Source organism: Capricornis sumatraensis, chromosome 15 (assembly GCF_032405125.1).
Source record: "Capricornis sumatraensis isolate serow.1 chromosome 15, serow.2, whole genome shotgun sequence".
Classification (NCBI taxonomy): Eukaryota; Metazoa; Chordata; class Mammalia; order Artiodactyla; family Bovidae; genus Capricornis; species Capricornis sumatraensis.
Genome location: NC_091083.1, coordinates 4,416,804 through 4,439,508, shown reverse-complemented (window position 1 = coordinate 4,439,508; position 22,705 = coordinate 4,416,804). Strand labels below are relative to the sequence as shown.

At 40.5% G+C, this 22,705-nt stretch overlaps 1 protein-coding gene and 1 pseudogene across 1 annotated transcript; both read right to left on the bottom strand.

The window, feature by feature from the left end:
* Positions 1–3,915: 3,915 nt before the first annotated feature.
* LOC138091877 (nucleolin-like) lies at positions 3,916–6,052 on the bottom strand (annotated as a pseudogene).
* An 11,401-nt stretch (positions 6,053–17,453) lies between these two features.
* Positions 17,454–20,976, bottom strand: LOC138091603 (endogenous retrovirus group K member 13-1 Env polyprotein-like). The gene is made up of 3 exons (XM_068987515.1): positions 20,923–20,976; positions 19,950–20,099; positions 17,454–18,920 (listed from the first exon to the last, which is right to left on the bottom strand). Exons 1-3 carry the CDS (start codon positions 20,974–20,976, stop codon positions 17,454–17,456), a joined length of 1,671 nt encoding a protein of 556 aa, XP_068843616.1.
* Between the last annotated feature and the right edge of the window lie 1,729 nt (positions 20,977–22,705).

Here is a 22,705-nt window from a genome sequence, read left to right as displayed (position 1 = left end):
TTTTTTTTTTTTTTTACTTGCTTTTTCAAGACTTCTGGTAGATATTTGGCTTTCTTTATATTCTCTCAGAGGAAAAACACATATTTCAAGACATCTGTAAAATCTATAAATACAATGAACAGAATCTTTTAAGTCTAAAATAGTGCTCATTCAAGGTGAGAATATCCTCTTAAATTCTAGATTTCTTTCAGATGGCTATTTTGAAATGTTTTGTCTTATTTCAGTTACATTTTAGTATTTTAGGCAACGTTTACATCTGTGAGCCTTGAACTGTGTTAGTTAAAGCAGCCCAAAATAAGTAGCAATACTAATGAATTTCAAGGCAAGATTTACAACACACAGAGGCCATAGTTCAACTAGGATAAAAGTATGTCTGAATATGATTTTAAAATAAGTATTTACTAACATCCTGTTTGTAAATATTTTGATTTTTAGTGACAATTGAAGAAAGTATATATTTATTTTCAAATCCTGGGAACTTTTCCGGGACTAAGATAAAGCATCAGCCAGTTTTAATAGTGTGAGTCTATATTTTATATGGGGATTTCTGACAGTGAAGTCTCCACAGTGCCTTGTATTTTATGACTTAACTGTGTAGAATTCCAGAATCAAATTCAAAGGGGAAATAATAATAAAAAGCAGCAATGCAGTTTATTTAAAGTATAGCATCCTAACCAATCACCTAATGACATCCTTCCAGTAGGAATTTTATCTGTCTTGGGCTATGAAATTGGCTGTGTGTGTGTCTGTGCTCAGTCACTCAGTCAAGTCTGACTCTTTGTGACCCATGGACCGTTGCCTGCTAGGCTCCTCTGTCTGTGGAATTTTCCAGGCAAGAATACTGGAGAAGGTTGCCATTTTATACTCCAGGTATCTTCCTGAACTAGGGATGCACCTCCTGCATTGGTTAGGAGGTTCTTTACCACTGAAATGGGCTGCTAGCCCTCGAAAGGGGTCTGTTTTCCCTTAAGCAGGCCCGCTGTTCTAACAGCAACTCGAATGCTAATAAATTCTGTTCTCTCAAACAAACAAACAAACAAAATATGCCTTTTATATTTTTGTAAAGGAGACCACTTAGAATAAGATCCAGACTTAAAAGATGAAAGTAAAGAAGAGAAATGAGCCAAAGCCTATTAATACAATGAGAACATCCAAATTTTCACAATGACAGCAGAGTCAGTTCACTCAGAGGTTAGTTAAATAATTGTTTTAAGGACTCACTGTCCTTTTTGGGAAAATGAACAGTGTAAGTTTAAAGCTCTCACGATGAGAAAAATTGGAGCAATCATGCACATAGATTAATACATACTCACAAAATACTGACTTCATTTACTGAATCACTGGAGGCACTTTAAATGTTTATTTGCATTTTACAGTTAACATAGTTGTACTGAAATCTCAATGCCAATTTATCTCTATTAGATATCACACTGCCCGTTGTGATTGCCAAGTCTGTTGCAGGTTGTACATTATTACAATCGTGGGTGTTTTTGGCTGTGGTTACCTTTGATAATGGGAGGAAGAGTATAAACAAACAGATAAGTTAATGTTAATTTTGGGGGTAGGATTACTTTTTGGATAACCAACCGCACAAAGGTTCTTGAGAAAGATTAAGATTTGAGGTCGATTGTATGCATTCCTATATCCAAGTGCTTAGAACAATCCCTGAAACAGTTAAGAAATTTAAAATTATCTTTCAGAGGAATGAACTACAGTGATACAAGCACTAATAAAATAATAAAAAGACAAATTATTTGGAAGATCTCCTTTCCCATATCATTTCAGTTCAGTTCAGTCACTCAGTCATGTCTGACTCTTAGCGACCCCATGGATAAAGCACGCCAGGTCCCCCTGTCCATCAGCAACTTCCGGAGTTAACCTAAACTCATGTTCATTGAGCTGGTGATGCCATCCAACCATCTCATCCTCTGTCATCCCCTTCTCCTCCCACTTTTAACCTTTCCCAGAATCAGGGTCTTTTTAATGAATCAGTTCTTCGCATCAGGTGGCCAAAGTATTGGAGCTTCAGCTTCAGCATCAGTCCTTCCAATGAATATTCAGAACTGATTTCCTTTAGGATGGATTGGTTGGATCTCCTTACAGTCCAAGGGACTCATAGAGTCTTCTCCAACACCACAGTTCAAAAGCATCAATTTTTCGGTACTCAGCTTTCTTGATAGCCCAACTCTCACATCCATACATGACTACTGAAAAATCCACAGCCTTAACTAGGTGGACCTTTGTTGACAAAGTAGTGTTTCTCCTTTTTAATATGTTGTCTAGGTTGGTCATAACTTTCCTGCCAAGAAGTAAGCACCTTCTAATTTCATGGCTACAGTCATCATCTGCAGTGAATTTCGAGCCCCTAAAAAAAGTCTGCCATGGTTTCCCCATCTATTTGCCATGAAGTGATGGGACTGGAGGCCATGATCTTTGTTTTCTGAATGTTGAGCTTTAAGCCAACTTTCCCACTCTCCTCTTTCACTTTCATCAAGGGGTTCTTTAGTTCTTCTTCACTTTCTGCCATAAGGGTGGTGTCATCTGCATATCTGAGGTTATTGCTATTTCTCCCAGAAATCTTGATTCCAGCTTGTGCTTCCTCTAGCCCAGCATTTCTTATGGTGTATTCTGCATATAAGTTAAATAAACAGGGAGACAATATACAGCCTTGACGTACTTTTCCTATTTGGAACCAGTCTGTTGTTCCATGTCCAGTTCTAACTGTTGCTTCCTGACCTGCATATAGATTTCTCAAGAGGCAGGTCAGGTGGTCTGGTATTCCCATCTCTTTCAGAATTTTCCACAGTTTATTGTGATCCACACAGTCAAAGGCTTTGGCATAGTCAGTAAAGCAGAAATAGATGTTTTTCAGGAACTCTCTTGCTTTTTCAATGATCCAGCGGATGTTGTCAATTTGATCTCTGGTTCCTCTGGCTTTTATAAATCTGGCTTGAACATCTGGAAGTTCACGGTTCACATATTGCTGAAGCCTGGCTTGGAGAATTTTGAGCGTTACTTTGCTAGTGTGTGAGATGAGTGCAATTGTGCGGTAGTTTGAGCATTCTTTGGCATTGCCTTTCTTTGGGATTGGAATGCAAACTAACCTTTTCCAGTCCTGTGGCCACTGCTGAGTTTTCCAAATTTGTTGGCCTATTGAGTGCAGCACTTTCACAGCATCATCTTTCAGGATTTGAAAGAGCTCAATTGGAATGCCATCACCTCCACTAGCTTTGTTCGTAGTGATGCTTCCTAAGGCCCACTTGACTTCGCATTCCAGGATGTCTGGCTCTAGGTGAGTGATCACACCATCATGATTATCTGAGTCATGAAGATCTTTTTTGTACAGTTCTTCTGTGTACTTTTGCCACTTTTTCTTAATATCTTCTGCTTCTGTAAGGTCCATACCATTTCTGTCCTTTATCGAGCCCATCTTTGCATGAAATGTTCCCTTGGTATCTCTGATTTTCTTGGAGATCTCTAGTCTTTCCCATTCTGTTGTTTCCCTCTATTTCTTTGCACTGATCACTGAGGAAGGCTTTCTTTCTTTTTTTTTTTTTCAAAGTTCTAGGACTTTTAATCTGTCCCAAAATTGCTGAAGCAAAAATCATGATAAAACATTCTGCTTTCCTTTACACCCCCCAACGCAAAAAAAAAAAAAAAAAAACAAAACAAAAAAAAACACAACAACTCTGTAGGAAAAAAAATTGTTTTGTACATGGGAAGAAACAATATAAATTCAAAACTTACAGATAAGGGTTAGCTCTATCACTCATCTCTTTTAAAAAGTTTATACGAATATCCAGTCAACACCAACAGGGTTATCTCCCTTGAAATGTTATCTATATGGATTTCCAAGTAGACCACAGGGCTGTATACTGTCTTGGAATGTCCTCAGAAGGCCCTGCCATTGATCAGGTAACAGAGTAAAAACCCCAGAGTCCTTTTCTTTCAAATGGAAGAGGGAGAGACAGGGATAGAAGAAACTATTCAAACTTCGTCTTCTTTCCTTGTGGCTTGTGGTCTCCTCCTCCTCCTCTGCCTCCTCGGAAGCCTCCCCACCCTCCAAAGCCTCCCCGGCCTCTGCCACCAAAGCCACCTCGGCCACCTCTGCCTCCTCCTCGGCCACCAAAGCCACCTTCACCCTTAGGTTTGGCCCAGTCCAAAGTGACTTTGTTTCCATCGATTTCACCATCTCCCACGGCCTCCTTGGCAGCTTTGGCATCTTCCTCGCTGTTAAAGTCTACAAAACCAAACCCTTTGGAGGATCCAGTCTCCCGGTCAGTGACTATCCTTGCTCGAATAGAGCCATCAAAGGACTCCTTTAACGTCTCTTCTGTGGTATCCTCAGAGAGACCTTTGACAAAGAGAGTCTTGGATGGCTGGCTTCTTGCATTAGGTGATCCCCTGGGTCCTTGCAACTCCAGTATGATGGCTCTGCCCTCAATTTCCCTTTTATTACAGGAATTTAAAGCTTCTTTAACATCTTCAAATGAAGCAAATTCTATAAATGCATACCCTTTAGATTTGCCACTTTAGTTCTGGGGCACCTTGATATGAGTTGCCTTCTCAAATACTTCCTGAAGTGTTTCTTCTGTTGCACTATAGGAGAGGTTGCTTAAAACCAGGGTTTTTGATTCACCACTCCAAGTGCTATTCTTTCCACCTCTATGGTCTTGACTTTGACCTTTCTCTCCGGTGTAGTACAGAGAAATGGATCTCCCATCTATCTCTGTTCCCTGCTTTTCTTCCAAGGTTTTTTCTGCATCAGCTTCTGTCTTAAATTCAATATAAGCAATCCCTTTGCTCTTTCCATCCTTGCTGACTAATCTGATCTCCACAGCATCTTCAAACACTTCTTTTAATTCATCCTGAGTAACTTTGTAAGGCAGATTTTTAGCCAAAAGTGTTCTTGCATCTCGATCTTTCTTACTGTCTTTTCCCTTTGGTTTTTCTAGTTTAATTTCATTGCCAAAGACTTTTAAACCAGTGAGTTCCAAGGCTTTTTCCAGGTCTTCAGCAGATTCAAAATCCGCATAGCCAAACTTCCTAGACACACCAATTCTGACATCGACAACAGCAAGATCATTTTTAGCAAAAAGATCACTGTTACCCGTTTTCAATTCAGGAGCAGATTTATTGAAGTTCAGGTTTCCAATAAAGAGATTGAAAGACGTAGTTGGTTCTGTGTCTTCCACTTTTTGTTTCTTGACTTCAGGAGCTGCTTTCTGTTTGGCCATTTCCTTCTTTCGTTTTCCAGGTGCTTCTTTGATAGGCTCTTCTTCCTCTTCCTCCTCTTCTTCTTCCTCCTCTTCCTCCTCCTCCTCCTCCTCCTCTTCATCTTCATCTTCAGCAGTGCTCTTAGCTTTCACAGGAGCAGCTTTTACTGGAGCTTTCTTTCCTTTCGCTGGTACAATCTCCATAGGTTCTTCTTCGGAGTCATCTTCATTCTCCTCCTCCTCCTCCTCCTCATCATCATCATCGTCTTCGTCATCCTCGTCATCCTCATCATCTGTGGCAAGAGTAGGGCCAAAAGCAGCAGCTGCCTTCCTCACTGCTGGCTCATCCTCCTCTTCGTCATCATCGTCTTCCTCCTCACTGTCATCTTCATCCTCTTCATCACCGTCTTCCTTCTTGGCATTCTCGCCGTTCTTTGCTCCCTTGCCTGGGGTGGCTGCTCCCTTCTTACAGAGGTTGCTACCAATGCTTTGCCGGGGGCGGCTCCCTTTTTGCCAGGTGTTACCACTGCTTTGGCAGGTGGAACTGTCTTCTTGGCTGGCATAGCTGCTGCCCTTTTGCCAGGGGTGACAACTGCTTTCTTTGCTGGTGTGGCAACTGCAACCTTTCTTGTTGGGGAAACCACCATCTTCTTTGCTGGAGTTGTGGTAGCCTTCTTGCCTTTTTGCTGAGGGATAACAACCTCTTCTCCACTGCTCTCATCGTCTTCATCTTCTGACATTTCCTCGTCTTCACTATCTTCTTCTACCTCCTTTGGGGGAGGAGCCATTTTCTTGGAGTCACCTTGATTTTTCCCGGCCTTTGCGAGCTTTACCATGGTGGCGGCTTATGACGGCGGAGTGTGTGGCGAGTGAGTGGCACAGACGAGCCCAGAGGAACCTAAGCACCGTCGATGGCGGCCACTAATCCCTGAGCACGTACGCGTGGCTGCCAGCTAGCGCTCGAGACTGAGGCGAAAGCTGAGGGAGGCTTTCTTATCTCTCCTTGGTATTCTTTGGAACTCTGCATTCAAATGGGTATATCTTTCCTTTTCTCCTTTGCCTTTCACTCCTCAGACAGTCATTATGCTTTTTTTGCATTTCTTTTTCTTGGGGATGATCTTGATCCCTGTCTCTTGTACAATGTCACAAACCTCCATCCATAGTTTGTCAGAAACTCTCTCAATCAGATCTAGTTCATTAAGTCTATTTTTCACTTCCAGTGTACAATCGTTAGGGATTTGATTTTGGTCATACCTGAATGGTCTAGTGGTTTTCCCTTTCTTCAATTTAAATGTGAATTTGGCAATAAGGAGTTCATGATCTGAGCCACAATCAGCCCCCAGTCTTGTTTTTGCTGAATGTATAGAGCTTCTCCATCTTTGTCTGCAAAAAATATAATCAGTCTGATTTCAGTGTTGACCATCTGGTGATGTCCATGTGTAGAGTATTCTCTTGTGTTTTTGGAAGAGTGTGTTTGCTATGGCCAGTGCGTCCTCTTGGCAAAATTCTATTAACCTTTGCCCTGCTTCTTTCTGTACTCCAAAGCCAAAATCTGCCTGTTATTCCAGGTGTTTCTTGACTTCCTACTTTTGCATTCCAGTCTCCTATAATGAAAAAAAAAAACATTTTTTGGGGGGGGTACTAGTTCTAGAAGGTCTTGTTCAAGGTTCTTCATAGAACCATTAAAGTTCAGCTTCTTTAACATTATTAGTTGGGGCATAGACTTGGATATTGAATGATTTGCCTTGGAAACAAACAGAGACCATTCTGTCATTTTTGAGATGGCATCCAAGTACTGCATTTCAGACTCTTTCATTGACTATGGTGGCTACTCCATTTCTTCTAAGGGGTTCTTGCCCACAGTAGTAGATATAATGGTCATCTGAGTTACATTCCCCCATTCTTGTCCATTTTAGTTTGCTGATTCCTAGAATGTCAATGTTCACTCTTGCCATCTCCTGTTTGACCAGTTCCAATTTGCCTTGATTCATGGACCTAACATTTCAGGTTCCTATGCAATATTACTCTATACAATCATTGGACCTTGCTTCCATCACCAGTTTCATCCACAAGTGGGTGTTGTTTTTGATTTGGGTCTGTCTCTTCATTCTTTCTGGAGTTATTTCTCCACTGATCTCTAGTAGCATATTGGGCACCACCAACCTGGGGAGTTCATCTTTCAGTGTCCTATCTTTTTGTCTTTTCATGCTATTCATGGAGTTCTCAAAGCAAGAACACTGAAGTGGTTTGCCATTCTCTTCTCCTGTGGACCACATTTTGTCAGTACTCTCCACCATGACCCATCCGTACTGGGTGGCTCTACACGGCATGACTCATAGTTTCACTGAGTTAGATAAGGCTGTGGTCCATGTGATTAGATTGGTTAGTTTTCTGTGGTTGTGGTTTTCAGTCCATCTGCCCTCTAATCAAGAAGGATAAGAGGCTCATGGAAGCTTCCTGGTGGAAGAGACTGACTGAGGGGACTGGGTGTTGGTCTCCTGGGCAGGGCCAAGCTCAGTAAATCTTAATTTTCTGTTGATGGTTGGAGCTGTGTTCCCTTGCTGTTATTTACCTGGGGCCAAACTATGGTGGGACTTCCCTGGTGGCTCAGACGGTAAAGCATCTGCCTACAATGTGGGAGACCCGGGTTCAATCCCTGGATCAGGAAGATCTCCTGAAGAAGGGAATGGCAACCCACTCCAGTACTCTTGCCTAGAAAATCCCATGAACAGAGGAGCCTGGTGTCCAGGGGGTCGCAAAGAGTTGGACACGACTGAGCAACTTCACTTCACACACGATGGTGGAGGTAATGAAGAAAATGGTGCCCTCCCTCAAAAGATCCCTTGCATGTACTGCTACACTCAGTGCCCCCAACCCTGCAGCAGGCTATCACCAACCCACACCTCCACTGGAGACTCCTGGACACTCACAGGCAAGTCTGGATCAGTTTCTTGAAGATCTGCTCCTTTCTCCTGGGTCCTGGTGCACAAGGTTCTGTTTGTGCCCTCCAGTTTCCCATATAAGAGCATTCAAAAATATGTAAATTACTTAATATGATTTCCCTTAATTACTCATTTTTTATGGTGTTGATGACTCGCCATGCAATTGGGATTTTGGAATGAAGATATCATGAAGGAGAATTTTTGTATTCACAGAGAAATCTAAGTATGTTTTAGATGTCTATCATAAAACGTGTCATCAATATAGAATCTCTATTGTTTCAATGTCCAGATTTGTTTGTCTAATGAATTTACCCCATATTTTATGTATACTTTTCTGCTTCTTCCTATATTTTATTATTTCCCCGACAAATGCTCTGATCTTGATAATACATTTTTTATCAATATTCTCATTGCATTAATAAATTCAAAGGAATTTTTCTATATATAGGTCTTTAGTTTCTTTAGATAGATATATTCCTAAGTATTTTATTCTTTTCATTGCAATGGTGAATGGAATTGTTTTCTTAATTTCTTTTTCTACTTTCTCATTATTAGTGTATAGGAATGCAAGGGATTTCTGTGTGTCGATTATATATACTGCAGCTTTACTATATTCATTGATTAGCTCCAGTAATTTTCTGGTGGAGTCTTTAGGGTTTTCTATGTAGAGGATCATGTCATCTGCAAACAGTGAGAGTTTTACTTCTTCTTTTCCAATTTGGATTCCTTTTATTTCTTTTTCTTCTCTGATTGCTGTGGCCAAAACTTTCAGAACTATGTTGAAAAGTAGAGGTGAAAGTGGGCACCCTTGTCTTGTTCCTGACTTTAGGGGAAATGCTTTCAATTTTTCAACATTGAGGATAATGTTTCCTGTGGGTTTGTCATATATAGCTTTTATTAAATCTATAAAACACTGATGAAAGAAATCAGAGAGGACACTAATAGATGGAGAAATATACCATGTTCATGGATCAGAAGAATCAATATAGTGAAAATGAGTATACTACCCAAAGCAATTTACAAATTCAATGCAATCCCTATCAAGCTACCAGTGATATTTTTCACAGAACTAGAACAAATAATTACAAGATTTGTATGGAAATACAAAAAACCTCGAATAGCCAAAGCAATCTTGAGAAAGAAGAATGGAACTGGAGGAATCAACTTGCCTGACTTCAGGCTCTACTACAAAGCCACAGTCATCAAGACAGTATGGTACTGGCACAAAGACAGAAATATAGACCAATGTAACAAAATAGAAAGCCCAGAGATAAATTCACACACATATGGACACCTTATCTTTGACAAAGGAGGCAAGAATATACAATGGAGTAAAGACAATCTCTTTAACAAGTGGCTGGGAAAACAGGTCAACCACTTGTAAAAGAATCAAACTAGATCACTTTCTAACACCGCACATGAAAATAAACTCAAAATGGATTAAAGATCTAAATGTAAGACCAGAAAATATAAAACTCCTAGAGGAGAACATAGGCAAAACACTCTCCGACATACATCACAGCAGGATCCTGTATGATCCACCTCCCAGAATTCTGGAAATAAAAGCAAAAATAAACAAATGGGATCTAATTAAAATTAAAAGCTTCTGCACAACAAAGGAAAATATATGCAAGGTGAAAAGACAGCCTTCTGAATGGGAGAAAATAATAGCAAATGAAACAACTGACAAACAACTAATCTCAAAAATATACAAGCAACTTATGCAACTCAATTCCAGAAAAATAAAGGACCCAATCAAAAAATGAGCCAAAGAACTAAATATACATTTCTCCAAAGAAGACAACGGATGGATAACAAACACATGAAAAGATGCTCAACATCACTCATTATTAGAGAAATGCAAATCAAAACCACAATGAGGTACCCCTTCACACCAGTCAGAATGTCTGCAATCCAAAAATCTGCAAGCAATAAATGCTGGAGAGGGTGTGGAGAAAAGGGAACCCTCCTACACTGTTGGTGGGAATGCAAACTAGTACAACCACTATGGAGAACAGTGTGGAGATTCCTTAAAAAATTGCAAATAGAACTGCCATATGACCCAGCAATCCCACTCCTGGGCATACACACAGAGGAAACCAGAATTGAAAGAGACACATGTACCCCAATGTTCATCACAGCACTGTTTATAATAGCCAGGACATGGAAACAACCTAGATGTCCATCAGCAGATGAATGGATAAGAAAGCTGTGGTACATATACACAATGGAGTGTTAGCCGTTAAAAAGAATTCATTTGAATCAGTTCTGATGAGATGGATGAAACTGAGCCGATTATACAGAGTGAAGTAAGCCAGAAAGAAAAACACCAATACAGTATACTAACACATATATATGGAATTTAGAAAGATGGCAATGATGACCCTGTATGCAAGACAGCAAAAAAGACACAGATGTGTATAGCGGACTTTTGGACTCAGAGGGAGAGGGTTGGATGATTTGGGAGAATGGCATTGAAACATGTATACTATCATGTAAGAATCGAATTGCCAGTCTATGTCCGATGCAGGATACAGCATGTTTGGGGCTGGTGCACAGGGATGACCCAGAGGGATGTTGTGGGGAGGGATGTGGGAGGGGGGTTCATGTTTGGGATTGCATGTACACCCATGGTGGATTCATGTCAATGTATGGCAAAACCAATACAGTATTGTAAAGTAAAATAAAGTAAAAAATAAAAATAAATAAATAAATAAATTCATAAATAAATAAATTCAAAGGAATTAAATTATAAGATTAAAAAGTCTCACAGTAAACTCATTGTCTTCTTCCCAAATTTGGACCATGCAGTCCTATTAAGACTTTGTAAAATTAGAAAGTACTAGTTCAGTTCAGTTCAGTTGCTCAGTCGTGTCCGACTCTTTGCAACCCCATGAATTGCAGCACGCCAGGCCTCCCTGTCCATCACCAACTCCTGAAATTTACTCAAACTCATGCCCATCAAGTCAGTGATGCCATCCAGCCATCTCATCCTCTGTCATCCCCTTCTCCTCTTGCCCCGAGTCCCTCCCAGCATCAGGGTCTTTTCCAATGAGTCAACTCTTCACATGAGGTGGCCAAAGTACTGGAGTTTCAGCTTCAGCATCAGTCCTTCCAATGAACACACAAGACTGATCTCCTTTAGAATGGACTGGTTGGATCTCCTTGCAGTCCAAGGGACTCTCAAGAGTCTTCTCCAATACCACAGTTCAAAAGCATCAATTCTTCAGTGCTCAGTTTTCTTCACAGTCCAACTCTCACATCCATACGTGACTACTGGAAAAACCATAGCCTTGACTAGATGGACCTTTGTTGGCAAAGTAATATCTCTGTTTTTGAATATGCTATCTAGGTTGGTCATTACTTTCCTTCCAAGGAGTAAGCGTCTTTTAATTTCATGGCTGCAATCACCATCTGCAGTGATTTTGGAGCTCCCCAAAATAAAGTCTGACACTGTTTCCACTGCTTTCCCATCTATTTGCCATGAAGAGATGGGACCAGATGCCATGATCTTAGTTTTCTGAATGTTGAGCTTTAGGCCAACTTTTTCACTTTCCTCTTTCACTTTCATCAAGAGCCTTTTTAGTTCCTCTTCACTTTCTGCCATAAGGGTGGTGTCATCTGCATATCTCAGGTTATTGCTATTTCTCCCAGAAATCTTGATTCCAGCTTGTGCTTTCTCCAGCCTAGCACTTCTCATGATGTACTCTGCGTATAAGTTAAATAAGCAGGGTGACAATATACAGCCTTGACGTACTCCTTTTCCTATTTGGAACCAGTCTGTTGTTCCATGTCCAGTTCTAACTGTTGCTTCCTGACCTGCATACAGATTTCCCAAGAGGACAGTGAGCTGTTCTGGTATTCCCGTGTCTTTCAGAATTTTCCACAGTTTATTGTGATCCACATAGTCAAAGGCTTTGGCATAGTCAGTAAAGCAGAAAGAGACGTTTTTCTGGAACTGTCTTGCTTTTTTGATGATCCAGCATATGTTGGCAATTTGATCTTTAGTTCCTCTGCCTTTTCTAAAACCAGCTTGAACATCAGGGAGTTCATGGTTCATGTATTGCTGAAGCCTGGCTTGGAGAATTTTGAGCATTACTTTAGCATGTAGTTTGAGCATTCTTTGGCATTGCCTTTCTTTGGGATTGGAATGAAACTGACATTTTCCAGTCCTGTGGCCACTGCTGAGTTTTCCAAACTTGTTGGCCTATTGAGTGCAGCACTTTCACAGCATCATCTTTCAGGATTTGATATAGCTCAACTGGAATTCCATCACCTCACTAGCTTTGTTCGTAGTGATGCTCTAAGACCCACTTGACTTCATATTCCAGGATGTCTGACTCTAGGTGAGGATCACACCATCATGGTTATCTGGGTCATGAAGATCTTTTTTGCACAGAAGTACTAGTAGTAACCGAAAATCCTCAGTGTAATTTTAGACCACTCTTCCATTCTCTTCATTCAACAGGTCATCAAATGTAATCAAGCTTGTTTCAAGAATATACTTCAAATGAATCAACCCTTTCACCTTTTCTCTCTCACCAGCATATGAAAAACCAGAGACATTACTTTGCCAACAAATGTCCGTCTAGTCAAGGCTATGGTTTTTCCTGTGGTCATGTATGGATGTGAGAGGTGGACCATAAAGAAAGCTGAGCACCGAAGAATTGATGCTTTTGAGCTGTGGTGTTCGAGAAGACTCTTGAGAGTTCCTTGGACTGCAAGAGTATCCAAACAGTCTGTCTTAAAGGAGATCAGTCCTGGGTGTTCATTGGAAGGACTGATGTTGAAGCTGAAACTCCAATACTTTGGCCACCTGATGTGAAGAGCTGACTCATTTGAAAAGACCCTGATGCTGGGAAAGATTCGGGGCAGGAGGAGAAGAGGATGACGGAGGATGAGATGGTTGGATGGTATCACTGGCTCAATGGACATGAGTATGGGTAAACTTTGGAAGTTGATGATGGGCAAGGAGGCCTGGAGTGCTGTGGTTCATGGGGTCACAAAGAGTCGGACACGACTGAGCTACTGAACTGAACTGAACCTATAGTCAGGCTCACATCATATACTGACTCTTGCAAAAGTCTTTCTGGTTTTCTTGCTACCAACTTAATGGATTTCATCCATTTTTTTTCAAAGTTTTAAAGTTTCCTTCCCAGATTATATGCACATCTTTTTTTCAATTCAAAATCATTTCCCTAGTCCCTAAAGGCTACAAAATAAAATCCAGAAAGACAGTCAAGATCCACCATCATCTTTGCAGCCTGCATTCCTCTACTACCTTTTGTGTACCTGTGTTTCCAGACCTTATGATCCTCTGAACATTACATATACAATATTTTGTCAGTTTTTTCATTGTTATTTTTTAATGACTTGATATATTCTTCTTGCCTTCAGCTCCAATATATCCTACTCATCTTTTAAGGTTTACATCATATGCTAGTTTGCTATTAAAGTTTCTCCATGTCAATTTCTGTTTAATCTACCTATGCAGTAGATTAGTGCAGTCCAGACTCCACTTAACAGTTCAACTGATATCAAAAGGTGACAATTATGAAAATAAGCCTCAGATTAATTGTGCTGAGTATTATCAGTGTATCTTATAGATATTATTCATTCATAGACCAATGATAAAAATATCTGGGTCAATGAAATATGTCAAAAGTCAAATTACAGTACATATACACTGTCAAAGATAAAACCTTTTAATGTCATTATTTTGGCCCTCACTTAGACATTTAAGATTATATTTATCATTGAAACAAAAATAGTGCAGTGTCTGAAGTGACTTTGATTAATTTATTTCTGTTCCAGTGCCCATTCATTTTTATTAGCTCCATGAAAGTGATTCAGGTTTTTTTTTTTTCACTCAGCAGTGACTCTGGATTTCATCTTCAAATGGAATATTTAGCAGCAAAGATCATTACATTTTTAGGCTATTCTTTGTTTATCAGATAAAATACTGACATTAATATATAATGTTAATTGTGCTCTTACTCTCTGCCAGGTGTCATATTGACTGTTTGAACATGGATCCTTTCATGCAATTATTGACCACTCTGTGGTATAGATGCTATTATTGTCTTCATTTATAATTCCCATAACTACTTGTAGGATGAATTATTAGCAGCCTTTAAAACATAAACATTTAATTGCCAATGGAAATATAAAGTGCTAACTTCATTAATCACCAACAGAAGAGAAATGAAAACTACAGTTCAATACTTTGACATAAAATGGCTAAAGTGAGGTTTAAGAGGGAGGAGATATATGCACAGCTGATTTACTTCCTTGCACAGCTGAAACTAACACAACATTGTAAAGCAACTATACTGCAAATCCCCAATTAAAGACAAAGACATTATCAGTGGTCTGATATGAATCAGTAGAAATTCTAACACATTGCTTTAAGGAGAAAAAATAATTGTTCCATCACTCTGGAAAACCATGTGGCAAAATCTACTAAAGCTGAAAAATAATGCCTTTTCTTTAACCTAGCAATTCAACTCCTAGTTAAACAGACACAAAGATGTGTACCAAAAAGATATAAAGATGTTCATAGAAGCACTATTTGTAGCAGTCCAAACTAAAAACTACAAACGCCCACCAATATCAGAATGGATAAATGAGTTACAGTTTGTTCAACTCAAATAATTCACACCCAGCAAACAAAATGAACAAAATATAACTACATACCATGACACAGATGCATCTTACAGAATAATGTTGAACAAAACATATCAGATACTAAAGAATACATATTATTTTATCCCATTTATAGAGCGTTCAAAAGAGATAAGCAATGGATAATGCTAGAAGTTAGAATAATGGTTACCTTTGGGAAGCTGAGTCACATTTATTTCTTCAGGTGGCTCAGTCAGTGAAAAGAATCTGCTTGCAATACAGGAGACCTGGGTTCAATCCCTGGGTCAAGAAGATTCCTCGGAGAAGGAAAAGCAAACCACTCCGATATTCTTGCCTGGGAAATCCCATGGACAGAGAAGCCTAGTGTGCTACGGTCCAAGTTGCAGTGAGTAGGACACGACTAAGCAACTAACCACCATCACTGGATATTTATTGCACAGATATGTTCAGTTTGGGAAAATTCATCTATTTGCAAACATGATCTTTGCACTTTTTAACATGCTTGTCATTTTTCAAATGAAATTTTATGTATAAAAGTAAACATTTGCTATTTTTCCTAAGTTTGCGGCCTGAGGCTGGAGGAAAGCAGCCATTTTGTGACCATGAAGCAACTTCATCATACATTCACTCCTCTATTAATTCACGATTGTCAAATTAATTGACTTGAAGTCAAATAAAGATAATTTGAAAATAACGGAGAGTTTCATTCCACACCAGAGGGTCTTTGCTCTGTCTTTTGTCACCCAGCATCTCACTCTCCATCCCCCAGACTCAAGTCTTCTGGCAGCTGCTTAAACTTGCCAAGCAGGACGCATGACTTCTGCACTGAGCCTCATGGCTTCTGCTTGGAGCTGTCCCTCAAAGGTATCTGCAGAGCTCGCTTCCTCGTTTCCTCTATGCTTCTGCTCAAATATCTTCTTATCAGAATGACTTGCCCTCACCCCCACATATAAAACACAACATTTCTCCCTACTCTCTTACATTTATTTTCATCACTGAAATTCTTATCTATGCTGTTTAAAATGTTGCTCATTGAACTGCCTCTCCCCACTCAAACCTAAGCTCTATCAGACCAAGAGTTTTTTGTTGTTGGTTCATGGCAATAACCTCAGAGCCTAAAACATTTCCTGGAAATATACAATAGGTGTATGATAACTATTTTTTGTTTTTAAAAAATATTTATTTATTTTTGGCTATGCTGGGTCTTCATTGCTACGAGCAGGCTTTCTCTAGTTGCGGTGAGTGGGGGCTACTCTCTATTTACCATGAGTGGGCTTCTCATCGCAGTGGCTTCTCTTGTTGTGAAGCATGGGGGCTAGAGCACATCGCTGTGGTGCACAGGCTTAGTTGCTCCTTGGTGTATGGAGTCTTCCTGGACCAGGGATCAAACCTGTGTCTCCTGCATTGACAGGTGGATTCTTAATCACCAGGGAAGTTCATGATAACTATTTTGGAGTGAATGATAGTAACATATGACTTTATTAAAGCCACTGATATTCTCCAGGTATCCAATTGTCCCTTTTCCTCTCTAAGTTGAAGCAGAAAAAGTTTGGTGGAGAAATACCACAGGATGATGGTGGAGTGGGAAGTTCCTAGGTCCCCTGATCCCTGGTCCTCACTCCCTGCCATGTAGCTGGACCTCTCCTACAAGGTGAATGTTCAAACAGCCTCTTCTCTCTCAAAAAAGTCCTCCTCTGAAAAATCAAATCAATTTCTCAGACACATTTTAAATATCAACTTAGAATCCCCTAAATCCCCCACTGTTGTTTCATTTCCTCTGTATGCTTTTGTTTTCTCTTCAATACTTAGGCCCCAGGCAATAAAGAACTTTTTTTATATTGGGAGATAGGCAGATCCTAGGGTCAATGGCAAAGCCTCTTAATATACAAATCATGTCCTACAGCATAGATGTGCATACAAATGTAATCCCTTATCATTCAACAAATATCTATCTTGAGTGTGAGATGGGGCAGGGTGAGGGGTGTGGGGTGTGAATATAATGATAAATAGTTTCAGATGTTTCCTGCTTTTAGTGAGGTTTACATTCTGCTTTATAGAATGTTTCAGGTCAGATGTCTCAGAAACAGATCTGAAACAAGTACATGGGATGAATGGCCTACGTGAAAGATGTTAGCTGGGAAGGAAAACAGGCAAGAGTATACTGAAGAGCTGTTAGTGCTCTGGGCAACTGGGGCTCAGTGCTGCTCTGTCACAAAGTACAGCTCAAAGTGGTCCCACCCCGTGGCCCATTGCCGCGGCCAGCACAAGCAAGAGTCGCACCTGCAAGGGGAGAGAAACGGAGCGTCCCTGCGTGGAAAAATAAGAGAGAGAGAAAAGATGGGGTTGAGAGGATCAGACCCACTATGTCTGATGCCTTCCTTTATTAGGCCACGGTATTTATAGGGTAAAGTACGTGACTTAAGACATGTACAGGGTTATTCTTTAATCTCAAAATACTATCACCAGACCCCTACCAATGTATGCATAAGTAATCTATCTTTTAAGACATGTTGCAAGAGCCAGACCTCCTGGAGCAAGACGGCCTGGAGCCTTAAGGGCTGTAAAAATTCTTGAGGGTGGCGGGACAGGGAGCTTAGGTCAACGCCTAAGGCTCCGCATACCTGCGGAGCAGCTCCCAGGATTCGACCCTTCACGGGTCGTCCCCCGCATCTCCCCTCTCTTTATTTTTTAAAAGCTCCATAAGGTGTCGCTGTTGCAACATGTTTTTATGTATCAGAATTTTGACATGTAAAACTTCTTTAACAATACTACGAATAAAACAAGGAGCCAAACAAATCACGATAAGCACAACAGTCAAAACCGCGCCCACAGCAATTATGCTTCGCCATAGTGAATGCAAGCTAGGGAAATTAGAAAATAAATTTTGCACAAAATTGTTAACAGCATCAGCAATATTTAAAGTAGCTTTAGGAGAATTTTCAATATCAAGAATTTCATTATGTAATTGCAATAAATCTAGAGAAACATTAGTATTAAACCAAATTCCTTGTAGATGTTTTTTCACCTTATCCCAAGGAAAGTCAGATGCATTATAAGCCTTTTTTGTAACACAAATCCATTTATAATTAGCATGACATTGAATTTTCATGCGAAAGCTAATGCTCTGAACTTGTTCTCCTAGAACTCTAACCACATCATATAAAGCTGATAATCTATCTTCTAATTTTTTATCTATATTTTCTTGTGTTCCCATTACTTTAGTAACATTATATGACAAGGAATCTACAGCATGAGCAGCTTGAATGGATTGTGCTAGAGATACAGAAGCAGTAACAGCAGTTGCTATAAGGGTGATTAAGGATACTATACCCAGAATAATCAGGCTCACACTTCTTTTAGTGCGGCTAAGAGCCGTGTTAATGCGTTGTAGCAATTCTAAAGCAGTCTCGTCATACCAAGCTTCAGTTATTTCAACAGGTAGCATTACAAAAGCAGGTTGTTTTACTATTAAAACTTGTTCTCCTTTTGCAACACCTCTTATGCAATTGGTAAGTATGCAATTAGAACAATTTAAATGATAAATATTTGATGACAATATTATTTCCATAAGGCCTTGTATCAGCATGAATGGGTAAGGGACACAAGCTCGGGGATATAAAAATCCCGTAACTCCTACATTACCATATTTACTCCCACTGATATTGGGTTGCAAATATAGACTATTACCATGACCAAAAGCAGCCAAAAGTTTCCACAGTTCTGTTTGAAATATCTGAGCAGTGTTTACAGAGAGAATGGGTGGATGCTGTCCTCGATATTCAGGAAAATTAGGCTTTCCTCCAGGTGCCCAATCCCATAGAAAAGTGGTATTGGCATTGTTGATGTTGTACACCGACGCAACCCGGGCTCGACATAAAGTCCAAGGAGTGTCTATTCCTATGCGGATGCTTAGATGTTTGTCACAAAACGGAATGTCGAGAGGTCCCGCCCCGTCACGGTGCGATCTTTTCCCGGTTTTTTCATCGATGCCAGAAATAGTCACTCGAGGATATGATATATCCGCTGACACCTGTATACAGTGAGGATGTTGCAATTGATAAGAAAAGCACATAGGATATTGCGTAGTAAGACCAAAAAAGGAGATATTGGCTTGTTGCTAAAAAAGTACCTCTTTAATGTTTTTTCCTTGTAATGCCTCTGCCATAGCAATGCCTTGCATGTAGGAGGGTCCAATGTCAGCACAAATACGAATAAAATCAGACAGATCTGCCTTTTTTTTATAAGGTCATAAAGCAGCTTGACAGGCAGAGTTAGCATTTTCAAAAGCCAATTGTTTTGCCAATACTATCCCAGCCTTTTCATCTGACATTATCTTACCTATAGTATCTAAAAGTCGTGCCATGAAGTCCTGATAAGGCTCATCAGGTCCCTGTCGGACTTTTGAAAGATCTTCTGTCTTAGTACTGGAGCTAGGAAGTTTTTTCCATGCCTGTCTGGCTGCATTTGATATTTGTGCATATGCACCAGGCAAAAAATTAAGTTGAGTATTAGTAGCCTGGAAAGCGCCTTCACCAATTAACATTTTATAGGAGGTTTGTATACCTTGCTGCCGATTAATATCAGCTATGTGGGCACACTGTTCAAAATATTCAGATTTCCATAATAAATAATCTCCCCCTGAAAGACAAGCTCTAGCTATTTGTTTCCAATCATTTGGGGGTAGATTTTGAGTACCCAGATTTTCTATCATAGCAATAGTGAATGGAGCGGTAGGACCGTATTGTGAACAAGAGACCTTTAACTCTTTCAATTGCTTGAAAGGCAGTGCTTCATAGAAACGCTGGTTATTATTTTCAAAGACAGGAAAAGCAAGGGAAAAATCGGAGACAACCTCACCAAGTCGTTGTGCTTGTCTCAATGCCTTTTGTAGCGGAGACACCATCTCAGATGGAGGAGGAGGAGGAGGCCCCAGAGGGGGATCGAGACCAGCAACTACGGAAGGAGCATAGGCAGGAGGGAGAATGGGAGCAGAAGGGGATTTTAAACTGTTACTAGGAAACTTAATTCCTAAGTTCTGCAAGGCAACAGTGAGATTTTTTATACATTCAACCAAATCATCTTTAGATGTTGACGCCCCCTTTTCTTGTGCCAAAAAACCCCAATCTTCTTGATGGTATTTAGCAGCCTCTTCATCTAATTCTGCCTCATCTGTGGAGGAAAGTGAATCATCATTATCTGGCGGACGCGACAAGTTACAAAAGGGAGGGTCACCTTTAATTCCCTTGGGAACAGCATACGTGGGCTCCGAATCAGGAACATGAAGAGGATTTTCTTCCTGTTTTAATAAATTTCCTAAACGTTTTAATTCATCATTATCAAAATCCAAGCAATCCCGAATTAGTGTCCAAAAAGATAAAGTTTCTACAGGAACCTTTTCAGGGCCATGTAAAGTATAATGAGCCCGAATTTGTTCCCCTACCTTTTTCCACGTCTCTAAGCTCACCGTGCCTTCTCTGGGGAACCAAGGACAAACTTCTTCAATAAATGAAAGAAAATTGGTTAATTTAGGTTTAGAAATAGTAATTCCCCAGTGTTTTAACATTACAGATAGCATATGTACAAAGAGTTGACGACTATGCGTCTGTCCCATATTTATACTCTCAACGATATACCTTACTGCTCCTTCCTTGATAGTCGCTAGTATACCTATATACTCACTCTTTTCGACTTAATATGAGCAGTGGCGAGGAGAAGCTGTCGATCTCGGGCCCCACGTTGGGCGCCACCTGCCGCGGCCAGCACAAGCAAGAGTCGCACCTGCAAGGGGAGAGAAACGGAGCGTCCCTGCGTGGAAAAATAAGAGAGAGAGAAAAGATGGGGTTGAGAGGATCAGACCCACTATGTCTGATGCCTTCCTTTATTAGGCCACGGTATTTATAGGGTAAAGTACGTGACTTAAGACATGTACAGGGTTATTCTTTAATCTCAAAATACTATCACCAGACCCCTACCAATGTATGCATAAGTAATCTATCTTTTAAGACATGTTGCAAGAGCCAGACCTCCTGGAGCAAGACGGCCTGGAGCCTTAAGGGCTGTAAAAATTCTTGAGGGTGGCGGGACAGGGAGCTTAGGTCAACGCCTAAGGCTCCGCATACCTGCGGAGCAGCTCCCAGGATTCGACCCTTCACGGGTCGTCCCCCGCAGCCCATTACCTTTCAGCCATCATTGGTTGAGGGCTGTTCATAGGACATGAACACACGGCCCTTTGGCCAGCTCCTTTGTGCATGCTAAGCATGATTTGTAGCCAGAGGAAGACCCAGACAGAAAAGATTGTATTCTCGGAGTGGGAACCCCACAAAGTGGAAGACATGGGAAGGGGGAGCCATTAGAGGACCCACCCCTGCTGCAGAGGACTGGCAGTACATTTAGGAAGAAAGGAAAATTCAAGAGAAACAAAAAAAGAACTAGAATGAATGGGTAGCTCTGTTCAGTTGGCAAAGAAAAGTCTTTCTCAGTGTGTGATGCTCAGCTGAAATATTCAAGACATGAGGGAGTTGGTGCCGCTTGCATCAGAGGAAGAGCTTCCTAGTATGGAGGACATCCAGGACAAAGACCAGAATGAGGGGATTAGTTTGATATGTTTAAGAAACTAAGAGGCCTACAGGTCAAAGTAAAGTAAGCAAGTGAAAGAAAGGAAGGGACGATGTCAGAGACCTGCAGGTACCATGAGTCACTGAAGGTTCCGTCATGGGAATCCCACAAGCTTACATTCATGTCAAAAGTTATACAGACATTATGCATTAAACATACACATATGTATGCCTGTACATCTGTACATTCATTAGATAAACATTTCATAAATATAGATACATATTTATATAATTATTGACAATTGGGCTTCTGTGGTGGCTCAGATGGTAAAGAATCTGCATGCAGTGCAGGAGACCCAGGTTCGATCCCTTGGTAGGGAAGATCCCCTGGAATATAAAATGGCAATCCACGCTAGAATTCTTGCTTAGAAAATACCATGAACAGAGGAGCCTCTCAGCCTACAGTCCATGGAGCACAAAGAGGTGGACAAAATTGAGCGACTAAAACTTTCACTTTCACTTATACACAGTTAGTAGTAGTTGCTGTTCAGTTGCTAAGTCATGTGCGACCCTTTGTGACCCCATTGTTCGACAGGCTCCTCTGCCTTTCACTGTCTCTCAGATTGCTCAGATTCATGTGCATTGAGTCGGTGATGCCATCCAACCATCTCATCCTCTGTCACTCCTTCTCCTCTTGCCCTCAATCTTTCCCAGCATCAGTGATTTTTCCAATGAGTTGACTCTTCCCATTATGTGTTCAAACTTTTAGTTTCAACTTCAGCACAAGTCCTTCCAATGAATATTCAGGGTTGATTACCTTTAGGATCACACGTTTGATTTCCTTGTACTTTTTCCATGTCTATTTGCCATCAAGTGATGTGACCAGATGCCATGATTTTTGTTTTTTTAATGTTGAGCATTAAGCCAGCTTTTTCACTCTCCTCTTTCACCCTCATCACTTCTCCTCATTTCACTCTCCTCTTTCACCTCAACTAAAGAGGCCCTTTAGTTCCTCTTTTCTGTCTGCCATTAGAGTGGTATCATCTGCACATCTGAGATTGTTGATATTTCTCCTGGCAATCTTGATTCCAGCCTGTGATTCATTCAGCCTGGCATTATGAATGATGTACTCCTCATATAAGTTAAATAAGCAGATGACAATATACAGCCTTGTAGTCTTTCCCAATTTGGAACCAGTGAGTTGTTCCATGTCCAGTTCTAACTGTTGCTTCTGGACCTTCAGATATGGTGGTCTGGTATTCCCATCTCTTTCAGAATTTTCCACAGTTTTCTGTGATGCACACAGTCAAGGCTTTAGCATAGGCAATAAAGCAGAAGTTTTTTGGAA

Excerpts from the sequence above, each read along its gene's own strand:
- LOC138091603 (XM_068987515.1), bottom strand. The coding sequence starts at position 20,976 with ATGGGCTGCGGGGGACGACCCGTGAAGGGTCGAATCCTGGGAGCTGCT. Across the intron at positions 20,100-20,922 it reads TCCTGGGAGCTGCTCCGCAG|GAAGAAAATCCTCTTCATGT; the intron begins GTATGCGGAGCC and ends TTATTAAAACAG. Across the intron at positions 18,921-19,949 it reads AGGCAGAATTAGATGAAGAG|CAACAAGCCAATATCTCCTT; the intron begins GCTGCTAAATAC and ends GTACTTTTTTAG.